Here is a 13079-nt window from a genome sequence, read left to right as displayed (position 1 = left end):
GGGAGCAGCGGTGAGGCAATGAAACACAATGGTGGAAGGATTTCAAGGCATGACTGCTGACAAGTCTGCATGGAAGCTGTTCTGCCAGCTGGCGTATGAACCTTTCAATCAGCAGAAATGAAGTGCATTACAGAAGTGGATAAAGAAGAATTTTTCAGATCAAGTGCCAAAAATAAGAAGGGCCGTACTGGATCGGTGCTTTAATCCCTGAACTGTCCCAGAATGTCAGAATGAGTAGGTTGCTAACTAGTACAGGGAAAAAGATTTTTGAGGGGAGGAATCTCCTCATTTTTACTGACTTCTTATTACAGCTCATCAGCCTCCCAGGCCAGTGGGTAACAGTCTAAGCTTGTGAAGACACAGTTATTTTATTAACCCGTTAAAATGGCCAAATCTTAGGCGGCTGGGGCTGGGACAGGCTGAAAACCCTGTCAGGTTTTGTCAAGACTTTAACAGTTAAAGAGTACAACAGGAATCTGAAACCATTTTCTGTCTCTGTTTAGGCTTACTTACCTGAATGCCTGCCCATGGTGGTGTTTTGCACACGTGGAGTTTAGAAAGAAAGGATGCAGGGAGGCTGAGCGGTTACAGCGCTGCAGGGGCGCGGGTGCCCAGGCACCAGCAGCGGGGAGCTGCAAGGTGGCCTCTGCGGGGGGCAGCCAGGGCTGCCCCAAGGCTCTTCAGCTGGCCCCAACAGACCCACCACAGGGCATGCCGAGCCCCGCAGCCAAGACAGGGGCCTCCCTGTGAAGACATATTTAAGAAAGGGCAAGAACCAGCACACAGGCTGAGGAAGAGGGAAGAAAAAGAGCAAGAAACAGCCCTGCAGGCACCAGTCCCAGCAGCAGTGAGGTGTGGGGGCAAGCGCTTGAGGCACCAGATCAGGTATTTCCCCGAAGCTGAGAGGACCGTGCTGGAGCACATGTCCACGCTGTAGCCTGTGGAGGACCTCACGCCAGAGCAGGTATTCTGGAAGGACTGCAGCCCATGTGGAAAGCACACACCAGAGCAGGGAAACAGCCAGTCGCCATGGGCTGAACTGCTACCCCCTTCCCCTCATCCATCCTGCGCTTCAGGGCATGGGCAGAGGGGTTGGGAGCAAAGCTGAGCCTAAAAGGCAGGAGGATGCTGATTTTTTTCTTTCTTTCCCACTATATAAATCTATTTTAATAATACGCTAAAATAACATTCCCCAAGTCAACTCTGTCCTACCTGTGACAGTACCCAGTCTGCAGTCTCCTCATCTGTATCCCAAAGCACAAGCTTTCTCATCCTCTTTCGCCCCCCTTGCCCTGTTGAGGGGGGAGTGAGAGCAGCGGGGTGGACAGCTGGCTGCTGGCCAAGGCTAACCCACCACCGACACTCAAACTGAGAAGCGATACAAAGGGAAGGCTGAAGATTTTAGCAGAGATCGTGTAAAATCATTTCTTCCACTGATGGGACTACCATAACTATTAAGTCATTAATTACACATGTTAAAGAATCTAGCTGAATAAAACTAACAGATTTAATGTCTCTTACAGTTTATGCAAATGTGATATTAACAAGTACAGAAAAAAAATGAAATATAGTTTATCAACAAGTATAACATTGGTATATTTATAACAAAATTCCTCTCAGAAATATCTTGAGAAGGTGTTTCAAGAAATAATTTATTTTTCACACATAAAAAAAGGACTGCAGATGGGTTTTAAAATAAGACATGTACTTAAATGCTTTCTCTCTTGATGAGAAGACTGTTTCGGAAAACCCTTTTATGTTTGAACTTCAATCAGAACAAATTTGTTCTAAGAACTCTTCTAGTAAAAATTAATTTATTTTTGTTACCATTTTGCATCTTACATTGGGCTGCTTTTTTTTTTTTTTAAAGGAATTGTTCAAGTTATGGACACAAGTTCTCTTAAGTAGCCAATGTTTAAACCTGTTCTACTTTGCTACGCTTTTTCAGTTTAAGGCTATCTAATAGATTCTAGGGAAGAAAAAAATGAAAAAAATTGCATGTACTTTCCAAACCTAGATTTTACAAAAATCCAGCTATTACCTTTTGGTCTTTAATATTGTAAGAATAAAACTGAACCAAAACAAAATCTTCCTGAGATAACTTTGTTTGCCCTTGGTGGTATTTTATTATTATTATTATTATTTGGTAAAACATTCACGTTGCACTTTGAAATTCATCATTTAGATGGTACAAACCCCAAAAATATCTCCTATTTTAATGGTATAAGGAAACTGTCTGCAAACAATCTAGCTCCAGGAGTCAGATGAAGATAGCTAACATGACAAGACCCCTCAAGATGACACAAAAACTATCTATCTAGACACTATCTTGCAGACTATGAAGGATATGGAACTAGTTGCTGAAGCTGTTTCCTCTCTTAGCATAGCGCATGCTCAAGTTCTTCAACACTTATGCTTCACAAATATTCATGACGATTTAAAAAGGTGGGTCTGTAATGGCCTTAAAAGAACAATTCCGGGCACGAGCCCGCCCGAGCACTTGTTGACGCAGCCAGTCGTGTGACACTAGATTTTCCATCCGGTCACTGGGGGGCAGTAGGTGCCGTAAATGATCCCTTAACTGGCGCTGTATTGGAAGCGTGCACAGAGGTGATCTCCCACAGCTCTGCTTCTTTGTGCTTTGTTTGCTGAATGTTACAGCCAGGTATACCCAAAGGCAGATGATCTAGTACCTACATTGCTGCCTTCTGGAATTCTTGCAGTGATAGAGTACAGAGAAGAACGAGGTCACTTTAATGGCTATCAGTGTACACCGTCTTATCCGGAGCCTAACTAAGATTACTACGGATGTCTGTAAAATCCCTCTGAGCTCTATAGGCAAAAATTTAGCATTATGCATTGACAGCACAGATCCTACAAGTGATGCAGTGGAATTTTGCAGATATGTGCTCATGAATACATCAATGTAGAATAACGACAATGTTCAATTTCAAACTCTTATAAACATATCTGCAGCTAATAGTAATACTTTTTCAACTCCAGATGATTCTGAACTTATTTTTTTTTTTTCTTTTGATTCCTTTTTTGAAAGCAAAAGCAGTTCCCAGAATTTCTACAGGGGAAAAGGCAGGCCTGTGGTTCCTTTACTAGTATTTTCTCTACTGCATCATGTTCTGATTTTTCACTGTGTGAGAAAACCTTTAAGAAAAACAGTGTAAACTTGATGGTTTACACGTAAGCCATGGTTATGTTAGATAATTAACTACCATTATGATGTAGGGTTCAGATATATCCCAAAGATAGAACAAGATTTTTCCTTTGTTCTTATAGAAGAAATGATGTGCCAAGTTATGAATTATTTACAATCAATTATTTTTAGTTCCTGCTGAAAGGAGCATCCTGACATTTCTAACTCAGGTTTTTCTCATTCTTTAGGCTGACAAACCAGAAAGGATAGATTACTCTGCTACTCAATAATAAGCTATTTGGGCCTAACAACTATGTACACCAAGAACTAAGAAGCAGATGTGGTAACTAAAATTCCTAAAGAAAGATGGACATTTCTCAATCCATTCACTGCACCAGGAAGATCAGTACTAAGCAAATGACCTTGCCTATAACCCTTCCCCAAACATTTCAATACTTGTGGATATACAGCACTGCTTTCTAAATCTAAACGTAAACTTGCAATGCAGAACAGCAAATTCTCAAGGCCAAGGACATTACATTCATATGTTACTGCAAAACACAGCACTTCCTGCATTAAATGCATTTCCCAATCTGAAAAGAAGCCAGTACGAAAAAGATGGGGACACAAAGGAAGTCATTACTACCAGCACAGTTTGCTGCAGCTAAAACATGCTGTTTAGGTACTGTCACTTTCTGTGAATGTTACAGGAAAGAAAAACTTGAAAAAGGTACCTGAAAATTAACAGCAGCTTTGGTGGACACAGAAACTAAAATAAGGGAATAGATTCCCCTGTTGCTGAGAATTCAAGATGTGATAAGGGAAATGAACACTCCAAGGTAATAAAAACACTTCTTTTGCTCTGCGTTGCTCTAGACTAAACCCAGTTATAAAACAATTGACCACTAGAGCTACAGTTACAATCAGCCCTTTCTCCCAAATAATTAATTAATGTAAACAGCTTTGTTGGACCTTCAAAAATACTATACCAGGGCAAACCAGTACAAGTCAAAGAGACAAACTGAGAGTACTACTTCCATCTTAAAAAGGTTTTAAAATCAGTATCATGAAATTTTTGATTATGGGTTAATACTATCTTTTCCTTCTTTTATCAATCATGTATCAAAGATTGAAGGAGCATGCACAAAGCCAAAGGTCTTAGGGCCATCACATATATGACCTCACCAGGTGACCTCCACCTGACTCAGTAGAGAGAGTTAACTCAGCAGCAGTTACCCATTGTTTGGAAGATCAGAAATAGTGCCCACTGATTGAGGGAAGGAAGGTGAATTTTGTAGTAAGTTTTATTTCAAAAGTAAGAAGTCCATGCACTACAAAATTGTATTTTATTTCACTAAATATGAGTGGATTTGGAGATGAAAGAAGCTGAAGGTAGAAACTTAAACGCTAAGAAAAGGCAGTTGCTTTACAACAACTTCTATTCCACTCCTTCCCTGAGAATAAGCGGTTGTAAAACCCTTATGGTGTTTGCATATACAAATGCAGAGAGAAACCCTCAAATTCTTACCTTATGAAGAGCGGCTTCCACAGATCTCATATGACTAATAATCAATTCTTTGTCTCTATTAAAAGAGGGGGGGGGGGGGGAAACAGAGTAGTTAATAGAACTGAAGCTCTACTGATGTAGAAATTAATTTTCTGCTACTTTAAAACCATCATGTCTTTAAAAATAATTGTTGATAACTCAGACTCGCGTTTGTATCTCTACCTTTTGTATCTCCAGTGTATAAACCCTGTAAGGTAGCTCATGGACTACTGTTTGGCATGTTTCTATATGAAAGATGTTTCTGTTTGGGTAAGCAATTAAACCAGCTGTATTTACAGGCAAACCAATGAACAACTACCATCTTCTTGGAGAAGAAACTGCAACCTTGGATAAAAAGGGCATGCTGAATAACCCAGACTACCAGGAAGAGATTACATTCTCATGCTGGAAAACACTGACAAATTCCAGTTTTTACCAATTATATGGGCTTAACAACTATGCACTTATATGCATCTAAGTCTTCCTGTCTTTTCTAAACCCAAACATTCCACAGGTCCATCTCCAAAAGAAGTCTAGTCAAGGATCCTATCATTACAAAACAGAAGTTTGGAAAATTAAATACTATCCTCACGAGTTTTTGTAGGTTAGGGCTTCAGTAAGAAAGACAGCTTTGATCAGTTCTGCTTCCACAAAAAAACCTTGGTCTCATCCAATGCATTGACAGAAACAGAATTAAAGTTGCATAATACCATAAGACTATGGAGAACAGGACAATGTGACCAACAAAACAACACAGGAAATCAAGTGGAAACCACGCCAGAAAAGCTAACACACCTTAATATTCCAGGACTGTCTTTTACCTTGCCAGCTATGTGAATATTTTGTTCGAGCTCTTACAGTTCCTAAAACAAATGTAATAGAAACACAGAATCATTTAGGTTGGAAAACATCTTTAACATCATTGAATCCAACCATTAACCTAGCACTGTCAAGTCCACCCACTAAACCATGTCCCTAAGCACCACATCTACATGTCTTTTAACTAGCTCCAGGTATCGTGACTCAACCTCTACCCTGGGCAGCCTGTTCCAATGCTTGACAACCCTTTCAGTGAATAAGTTTTTCCTAATATCCAGTCTAAACCTCCCCTGGCACAACTTGAGGCCATTTGCTCTTAGTCCTATCACTTGCTACTTGGGAGAACAGATGGACACCCACCTTGCTGCAACCTCCTTTCAGGTAGTTCTAGAGAGCTATAAGGTCTCCCCTCAGTCTCCTTTTCTCCAGTCAAAACCATGGCATTCTGCCTGGAATAACTGCTGCTTCTTCATTTTTTGATTCATATGACCCTAGCAGCAAATACCAAAAGTTGACCCTAAAAGTAGGACTGGCTTTTACACTCCTAGTAAAGCTGTCAGAGATTTTTCTCTTTTCTCCTGCCTTTCTTTGGACTAGATTGATAGGAACATGCTGTTCACCTTCTCTGTTGGCCTCATTTATGTAGTGACTGCTATTTCTCTGGGTGAAGTCAGTTCTAGAGAGCCAGTTCAACACCATTAATTTCAAAGTTAGTTACTGACAGAAAAGCCAGTCTTTTCCTCGCATACTCTCAAATGTTCACCATAAAAAGGAAAGTATCTTTAGATGGAATTTTGGATCCAGGTTAATAGGTGGTTCCCAGGTTCTTATTTTTGTGAACAGAAAGACCTCTGACTATGGTAGATTTATTACCTTAAAAAACATCTTCAAATAGAAGTCTGGTAATATTTATTTATAGCACCTAGGAAAATAGCTTTAAAAATTAATCTATTGCACCTCTACATGCCAGGATCCACATTTAGTTCACTGTATTTCATATATTCATCAACTGCTACACGTGTAAGGGAAATTGGAATTGGATCATAGAAGTATTCTCTCGGATTATTATCCAGAAATGTAGTTCAGGCATGAGGAACATGCTTTACATCATTTTTTATACAATAGCTGGGGTGAAGGTTTCGTAGGGGATTTCTGTATAGCAGAAAAATGACAAAAGGCTACTAAATTTCTGTCAAGTTCACTATCAGACACTTTTATTAATACTGCTTCCTACTCTGGAGGAAAGTGGAACAGAACTGCTGGCAACCACTGCAAGAAAATCAAGATAGCCATTCTCAGAATGAGCCAGCTATCTTGCTATCCTTTGAAGATGTACAAAAGATTATGAAAAAACTTGAAAGACACCCATTTATTCCTTATAACCACTCAGGTTAAGGAAAAGGCATTAAAATAAGATTTTCTGGACAAAAGTAAAGTGTATTTCACCTATTTTGCTTATATTTCCGAAGAGGAAAAAAAAAGACATTTGTTATGAAGACTTGGTAGAACAATAAATGGTATGGGTTTTTTCTTTGTCAATACTCAACTTCTATACACAGAAATAAAGGCACTTTTAAAACCACTTCACATTAAAATAACCTCTTCTGAATATACGAAGGGCCACAGGCAATGATCTTTACTAGAGTGCATAAAACAGGTTCAGGCAGGGTGAAAAGGGGCAAGCTTTCCAGAACAAATCCTTCTTCAGGTGACATCTGGATTAATACACTCATACCAAATAAGATTTATCATTTTAATTAGCATTAATTAAACATTTCACTGGTAACTATATGAATTATATTATTTCACTTGTGCATAAAACCCTTAAAGCTTCCAAGCTATTGTTCTTCAGAGGTCAAATGTATCCCAGGCATAATGAGAAATTTTAATTTTAAATTAAACTTACTGTAAATCTTAGCCATGGACCAACAATATTCAAAGTATGTGCTACAACAAGTGTAATGGATAAAAAGATAAATCTTTGCAGACTGTGTTATCTGACTTTATGACTGTAAAAGGATAGTAGTAATCTCATTCAAGTCAATGGAACATCTTTTGACTACCAATCTTTTCACGATTGGTCCCTGAACACATTTCCTTCCACACTCCAGGTAATGGTATAAAAAGGCACAGGTTTTACGTCAAATCCAAAACTCTCTGAAACCAGCTGTAAGATCTATCCACAGACTGACTAGGTCCAAAATGGGTTTCAGCCCATTCTGTATTTATTATAAATAAATTTTATCTCTCTATAAAAAGTGACATGGAAATAGAAAAAACAAGCAATCATTTCTTAAATAAACAGAGCGCTAGAGATCTGCCAAAAAGATGGTTGTCAAATCACTAATTGGCAAAAAAAATAAAAATGCCCATGCTATTTCAGGACCCAAAATTTAAAGCACTACGATGGGCTAACTACAGAAAACATAGCATCTAGTATCTTGAACTAACAGTTTTCTTTTTAGAAGACTATCACTGAATTTCAAAGAGAGACAGATGTACTTTTGTTTTCCAGCATTACATTAGCCGGGGCTAAAACCCTGTGCATGAAAGTAAGAATTGATCTTTTGTCTGTTTTAAGTGATCTCCCCAAGGTCCCAGCGCTCACTTCGCTGCCATGCAGAGGGCACTCTCTGCATCACGGATGCTCTCTTTCAGTCCACGCTTGTCCTGCTCCAGCTGGGCAAGAAGTCTATTGAGCTGACGCAGAGATTGATCTTTTCTTCTCAGCTCTGTCTCTGCCTTGGAGAGTCTCTGCAAGCAGACAGAAAGCAGAGTTACTTGTCAGCCCAAATAATTAACTTCAATTTATGCCACAGGCTATTAAACAAAGTGGAAAACAGACTGACTGTGAAGTAGATTTGGACCATTACATACTAAGGTTTTATGAATTCTCCAGCAAAAACATTACAACTCAGGACACACGCCCCCATTTTAGTATATTTCCTATGTACAAGTATGTTTATAAAATAAAGTGATTTGTTGATCAACAGAACATATGTAACAAAATACTCTCAAAACTTAATTTAAAATGAAAACTAAAGAAAAGAATTCACAAGTAAAGAAAGGGAATAAACGAAGTAGCATTTATTTAAATACTCTCCGTTATTCAGAAATTTCAGGATTAAAAAAAGAATCTAACATTCTTGTTAGTGCATTAAGCACAGTTTTGCTGTAATTCTTGCTAAGAATAAATCACTATTTTGTGGAGCTTTCACTATTTTATTGTAAGTTTTCCAATATGCAAAATACTACATGTATATTTTTTTAATGTTTCTCTCCAGCTTAGAATTAACACAACATGCTTTAAATCAATTCAGATTAATCCAATAGATGACAAATAGCACACAAAACTAATTAATACAGAACACAGCTAGTTGCTATTCCTTTCTGCTGGGATAAATCAATACTTTTATAGACTGGAGTATTAATAATGTGATTTCATAGTTTGTTAAATGTGTATTTTACTTACAGCTGTTAATTGCCTTTTTAGAAAGAAATTATAATTTGTGGCTAATACACATTCTTCTACAAAATGCAAATTCCCTGAGAGATTCTAAACCAAGACAGAAGGATACAGAAGGCTGCACAGTTGCAAGACTGAGCTCTTGCACCTTGTTTTTAAGATTTATAGATATATTTTCTGCTTAAGTTCTAAGAATGCGCTGCGTAATTAGTACTCAGGAGTACTTGACCTGAATGTAGAACACGGAGAACATATATTATGCTGCAGATATGTATTAAGAACAGTATATACAAAAGGCTGATGGAAATTTAGAGGGCACTGAAAACTCAACTAACCTGAAAAAGCTTCAGGCCTAGCCAAGAGTCAAAGGCACTTCAAGAAACAGTATGCTAGAGAAAATTTCCCTAAAATAACAAAGAACACAATAACACTGCATAATCCTGCAAAATAAACTGAAATCTGTGGATTGGCATATGTTTTCTTCAAACTGTTCTGAAGACAAAAAAGCAACCAGTTATTTCAACAGTGTGATTGGATCGAAGGTACAGCACCACTACCCAAACTCCCTGTTCAGCAATTTAAAAAATCCAGGCTGAGATTAATCACCGTGGTAAGAAAAAAAAAAAAATCAGGAGTTTATTTAAGAAACTCTACCTCTCAGAAATGTTAATATTTGTCTTGCTCAAATTACTGCAGGTTGAATAACTCTCTTCTGCCTCTCATGTCATTATTTTCAATGAAGAATGCTATTTTTCATCTAAGAAAAGAGAAATGCACAGATCTCATTCTTCCACTGCATTATTAGCATAAAGATATCCAAAACTAAAGTGCTGTTTTCAGAAATTCTACCCTAATGCCACTAGCAGCTATCAAAGCTTTGCCTGAAGAGATGAATTTGTGAATTGTCAGATTTTCAGAAAAGTTTTTTCCAAAAAACCCTGATGTGGATTAGCAAGGATAAACAGAGTTGTCTTTTAATTTAAGAACAAAGAATATTACCTTCTTCCATTTACTGTGTTTATGTTTGTTTTAGGCTAAGTCAGCACTGAGGGAACAGCTTTGGAAACAGAGTCGAGTTGTCCTGTCCCCTGTCCTGTCCCCCTCCTGCCCACACCCCACCCACTCCCACCCCACCCCACCACTCCTTTTCCCATCTTTTGGCAAACAAAATTTATTGAACAGAGAACTATTGTCTCTGGTGACAATGCTCTGTCCACCCCACTTTCCCATCTGACTGGAAAATCTGTTTTTAAGATGCAGCCACAGGTCTGAGCTCTGGACGATACAGAATACATAATTCTGCTAGTATTTTGATGCAAGCAACTTCAGATGTAGAGACTGCTGGAACAGAGTCTAGCTCCAAGATGCTTGTGGTCTAAAAGAGTGATGACAGACAGGACAATAGAAATATTATGCACATTTATTTCATTTTCATTAGCTAGCTATCATTCTACAGAGGCTGAAGAGTTGTCTGCTCCCGCATAAAGGTTTCATCACTGACCACAAATGGTGGAGACCCTCTAGGTGTCAAAATCTTACGGGAACCACTAACTAATCTTGCTTACCAATTGCAATTAATGAGGCAATAAAAGGCATGAAAGCATGAAGCCTAAACTCTTTCAGAGGCACAGCCAGCAATCTACACTAGCTAGTGACGAAGCAATATACAAGTGATTAAATCAAGTATCTCACTGAACAGCTGCTTTATTACATACAAGTCTTTCACTATTATTTACAGAAAACTCCAAAGGACTCAGAATTTACCTATCAATAATAAACCAATATCCAGGCAAAACGTAAACTGATTTTAGCGCTCTCAAAAGTAGTTCAGCATTCACTTGAAGCTCCTTGCTACTGTGGGTTAAAGTCAAGCCTTGGAAATTGCTCAACTACAGTGTGGAGCATTCTAAAGTAATGGCTGCTAAGCCTCTCTTTTTTCCTTCTTCAGATTGATCTAATTAAAACCCTTGATAAACTTTATGGACTCTAATATTTCCAGCTGAGTGACTGAAACCAAGAGGGTGTGCCTCAAGGCAGCAAGGCAACAATGATAAGCAGCAGGTTAGCCACTAATTTCTCAGCCAGGGTAGATTGTGAAAGTGTGATGTTCTGATATCCAAGAAAGTGTTCAGGAGAGAATAGGATAAATCAAGTTTAATAACTCTGCTCCTAATTGTTCCCTCAATGCTCTACTCTAATTACTTGGAGAACTCTCCTGACTGTCACCTGATATTAAGTTGTTGGAGGCTGAGTGTGGAGCAGTGAGATAATCAATAAACATTTAGTGGGGAGAAGAATGAAGATCCCGTTAAGCAGTGGGAACCTGCAGCACCCAAAGCCCTTCTGCTCATGAGAAAACCTATGGGAGAGCCATAGTGATTGCAAAGCAATAATCCAAAGCACTGGTTTTAGGCCTTGAGGCCTTTAGGCAACAGTACTTTTGAGAAAAAAAGGTTAACACGGTCACCCTAATTACAGCCCATTTTCACATTCTTCATATATAAGCTAAGACAAGCCAATTAGGTAGAAAGGAAGATAAGGGAAATTTTATTTGTATACTAATTAAACCCCTGATGAAATTAAAGGAAAAACATACAGCTCTGTAATTGTGTCTGAGAAAGGTCACTTCAGGTTCAGTTATCAGAAAAGCACAGCCTTGAGATATTTCACTTAATCCACAATATAGCCCTTATTTTGCCCCCCAGGTCTGAGTATTTACAAAAATAAGAAAATTTCAAAACCTGATAATACATTTATCTTTAAATGTTTTCTGTGGACAATTACAACCATTAGAAAGTTGAGGCTAAATATGATAAGAATGAAGGTTTTAAAAACCTACTATGTCTGCACATAGTTCTGTGAAGATGCTGAGCTTTCACTTTCAAGCACAAGTGATTCTGAACCAACTTAGAAGCCAAACTCCAATTTACTGACATTCTATAAACTGTCAGTTATCTGTTTCGTTCAGATGTTTAGGCATTCAGGTGCTAATTCAGACATCAGTGCACTCCTTCCTCTACACTCCACCAAAATCTCACAGATCAGTTGAGTTTTCATCAGAATCCTTAGGAGTTCCCTTTAGAGATACTTTAAATTTAGGCTTTTCCCACCCCTGCCCCACCCCACCCCCACCCCCCATAAACTGAGCATGAAAAAACATTTGTTGGAGAGAACAGCAAGTAACTGATAGCACCGAAGAAAAATCTCATTGGATGTCTGTTGGCTGGGTCCTTCCACAGAGAGAGTTAACAAGATTAGGCTTTGCAGTGAGGAATCTCTTCAAAACCAGTTACAAAAATAAATTGAAGTTTAACACTGTCATTCTTTACAGACAAAAAAGCACTCTATTCAAAAGGTAACAGATGGTCAATCATTCTAGACAAATGATGACAGTCATACAGTTTAAATCCCTGCAAAACATGTGCGACACATTTATACTGAGAGCATATTTTCCAAGATCAACTAAGTATATATCGAACTGCTTACTAAATCAGATTTAAATTACACACCCACAACACAGCACTACAAGATACGCAAATAAACTGCACGATGTGTATTATGAACTAATTTGTGAAATGAAAGATTTCACTTTCAGGATGAAGTTTTATAGGTATATTTTTCCATTTATATGCAAAACATTACTTTTAAGAAGAGCTGTACACTGAAAACATCCTGAAATTTGTCCTATACACATAACTAATAAAATTCCACAATGAAAAAATAATACATAGTTTAGCCAGCAATCCATTCCTCCACCACTTGAAACACACTCCTCATTATCCCTGTTGGCAAATATAATCTTCAGGATGGTCTCCGAGTGCCCCTCAAAACACAGCATACAGAAAGATAAAGAAGTCTTGCGTCTTCAAAAGGTCCAAATCCAAAAGGTACAAGAAGTTACACCAATAGTTAATGTCAACTGTATTTTTAGTCTGCATGACTCCAATGCAAACCAAACTACATTAGCTCAAACCACACTGCTGTATTTCCACAGATGTCTTCTGAAAAGACCAAGAACAACTTAAAATGAAACTTCTATAAAAATGGAAGATTAAAAAATCTCAGGGGAAAAAGTTCTGTGGCCAGAAAAACCCACCCAT

At 38.3% G+C, this 13079-nt stretch overlaps 1 protein-coding gene across 2 annotated transcripts in view; it reads right to left on the bottom strand.

Annotated features, from left to right (window-relative positions):
* Positions 1–13079, bottom strand: part of CCDC171 (coiled-coil domain containing 171) — a 153873-nt gene that overhangs the window by 50291 nt on the left and 90503 nt on the right. For both annotated transcript variants that reach the window (XM_080371857.1, XM_080371858.1), the window contains exons 21-22: positions 8122–8267; positions 4677–4731 (exon numbers count right to left, since the gene is read on the bottom strand). In XM_080371857.1, coding sequence (XP_080227983.1) covers positions 4677–4731; positions 8122–8267 — 201 coding nt within the window. The remainder of the gene's footprint in view (positions 1–4676; positions 4732–8121; positions 8268–13079) is intronic.

This window comes from Falco punctatus (assembly GCF_963210335.1).
Source record: "Falco punctatus genome assembly, chromosome: Z".
NCBI classification, from domain to species: domain Eukaryota; kingdom Metazoa; phylum Chordata; class Aves; order Falconiformes; family Falconidae; genus Falco; species Falco punctatus.
Note: the sequence above shows the minus strand (reverse complement) of the source record. Positions and strands in the feature narration are given on the sequence as shown.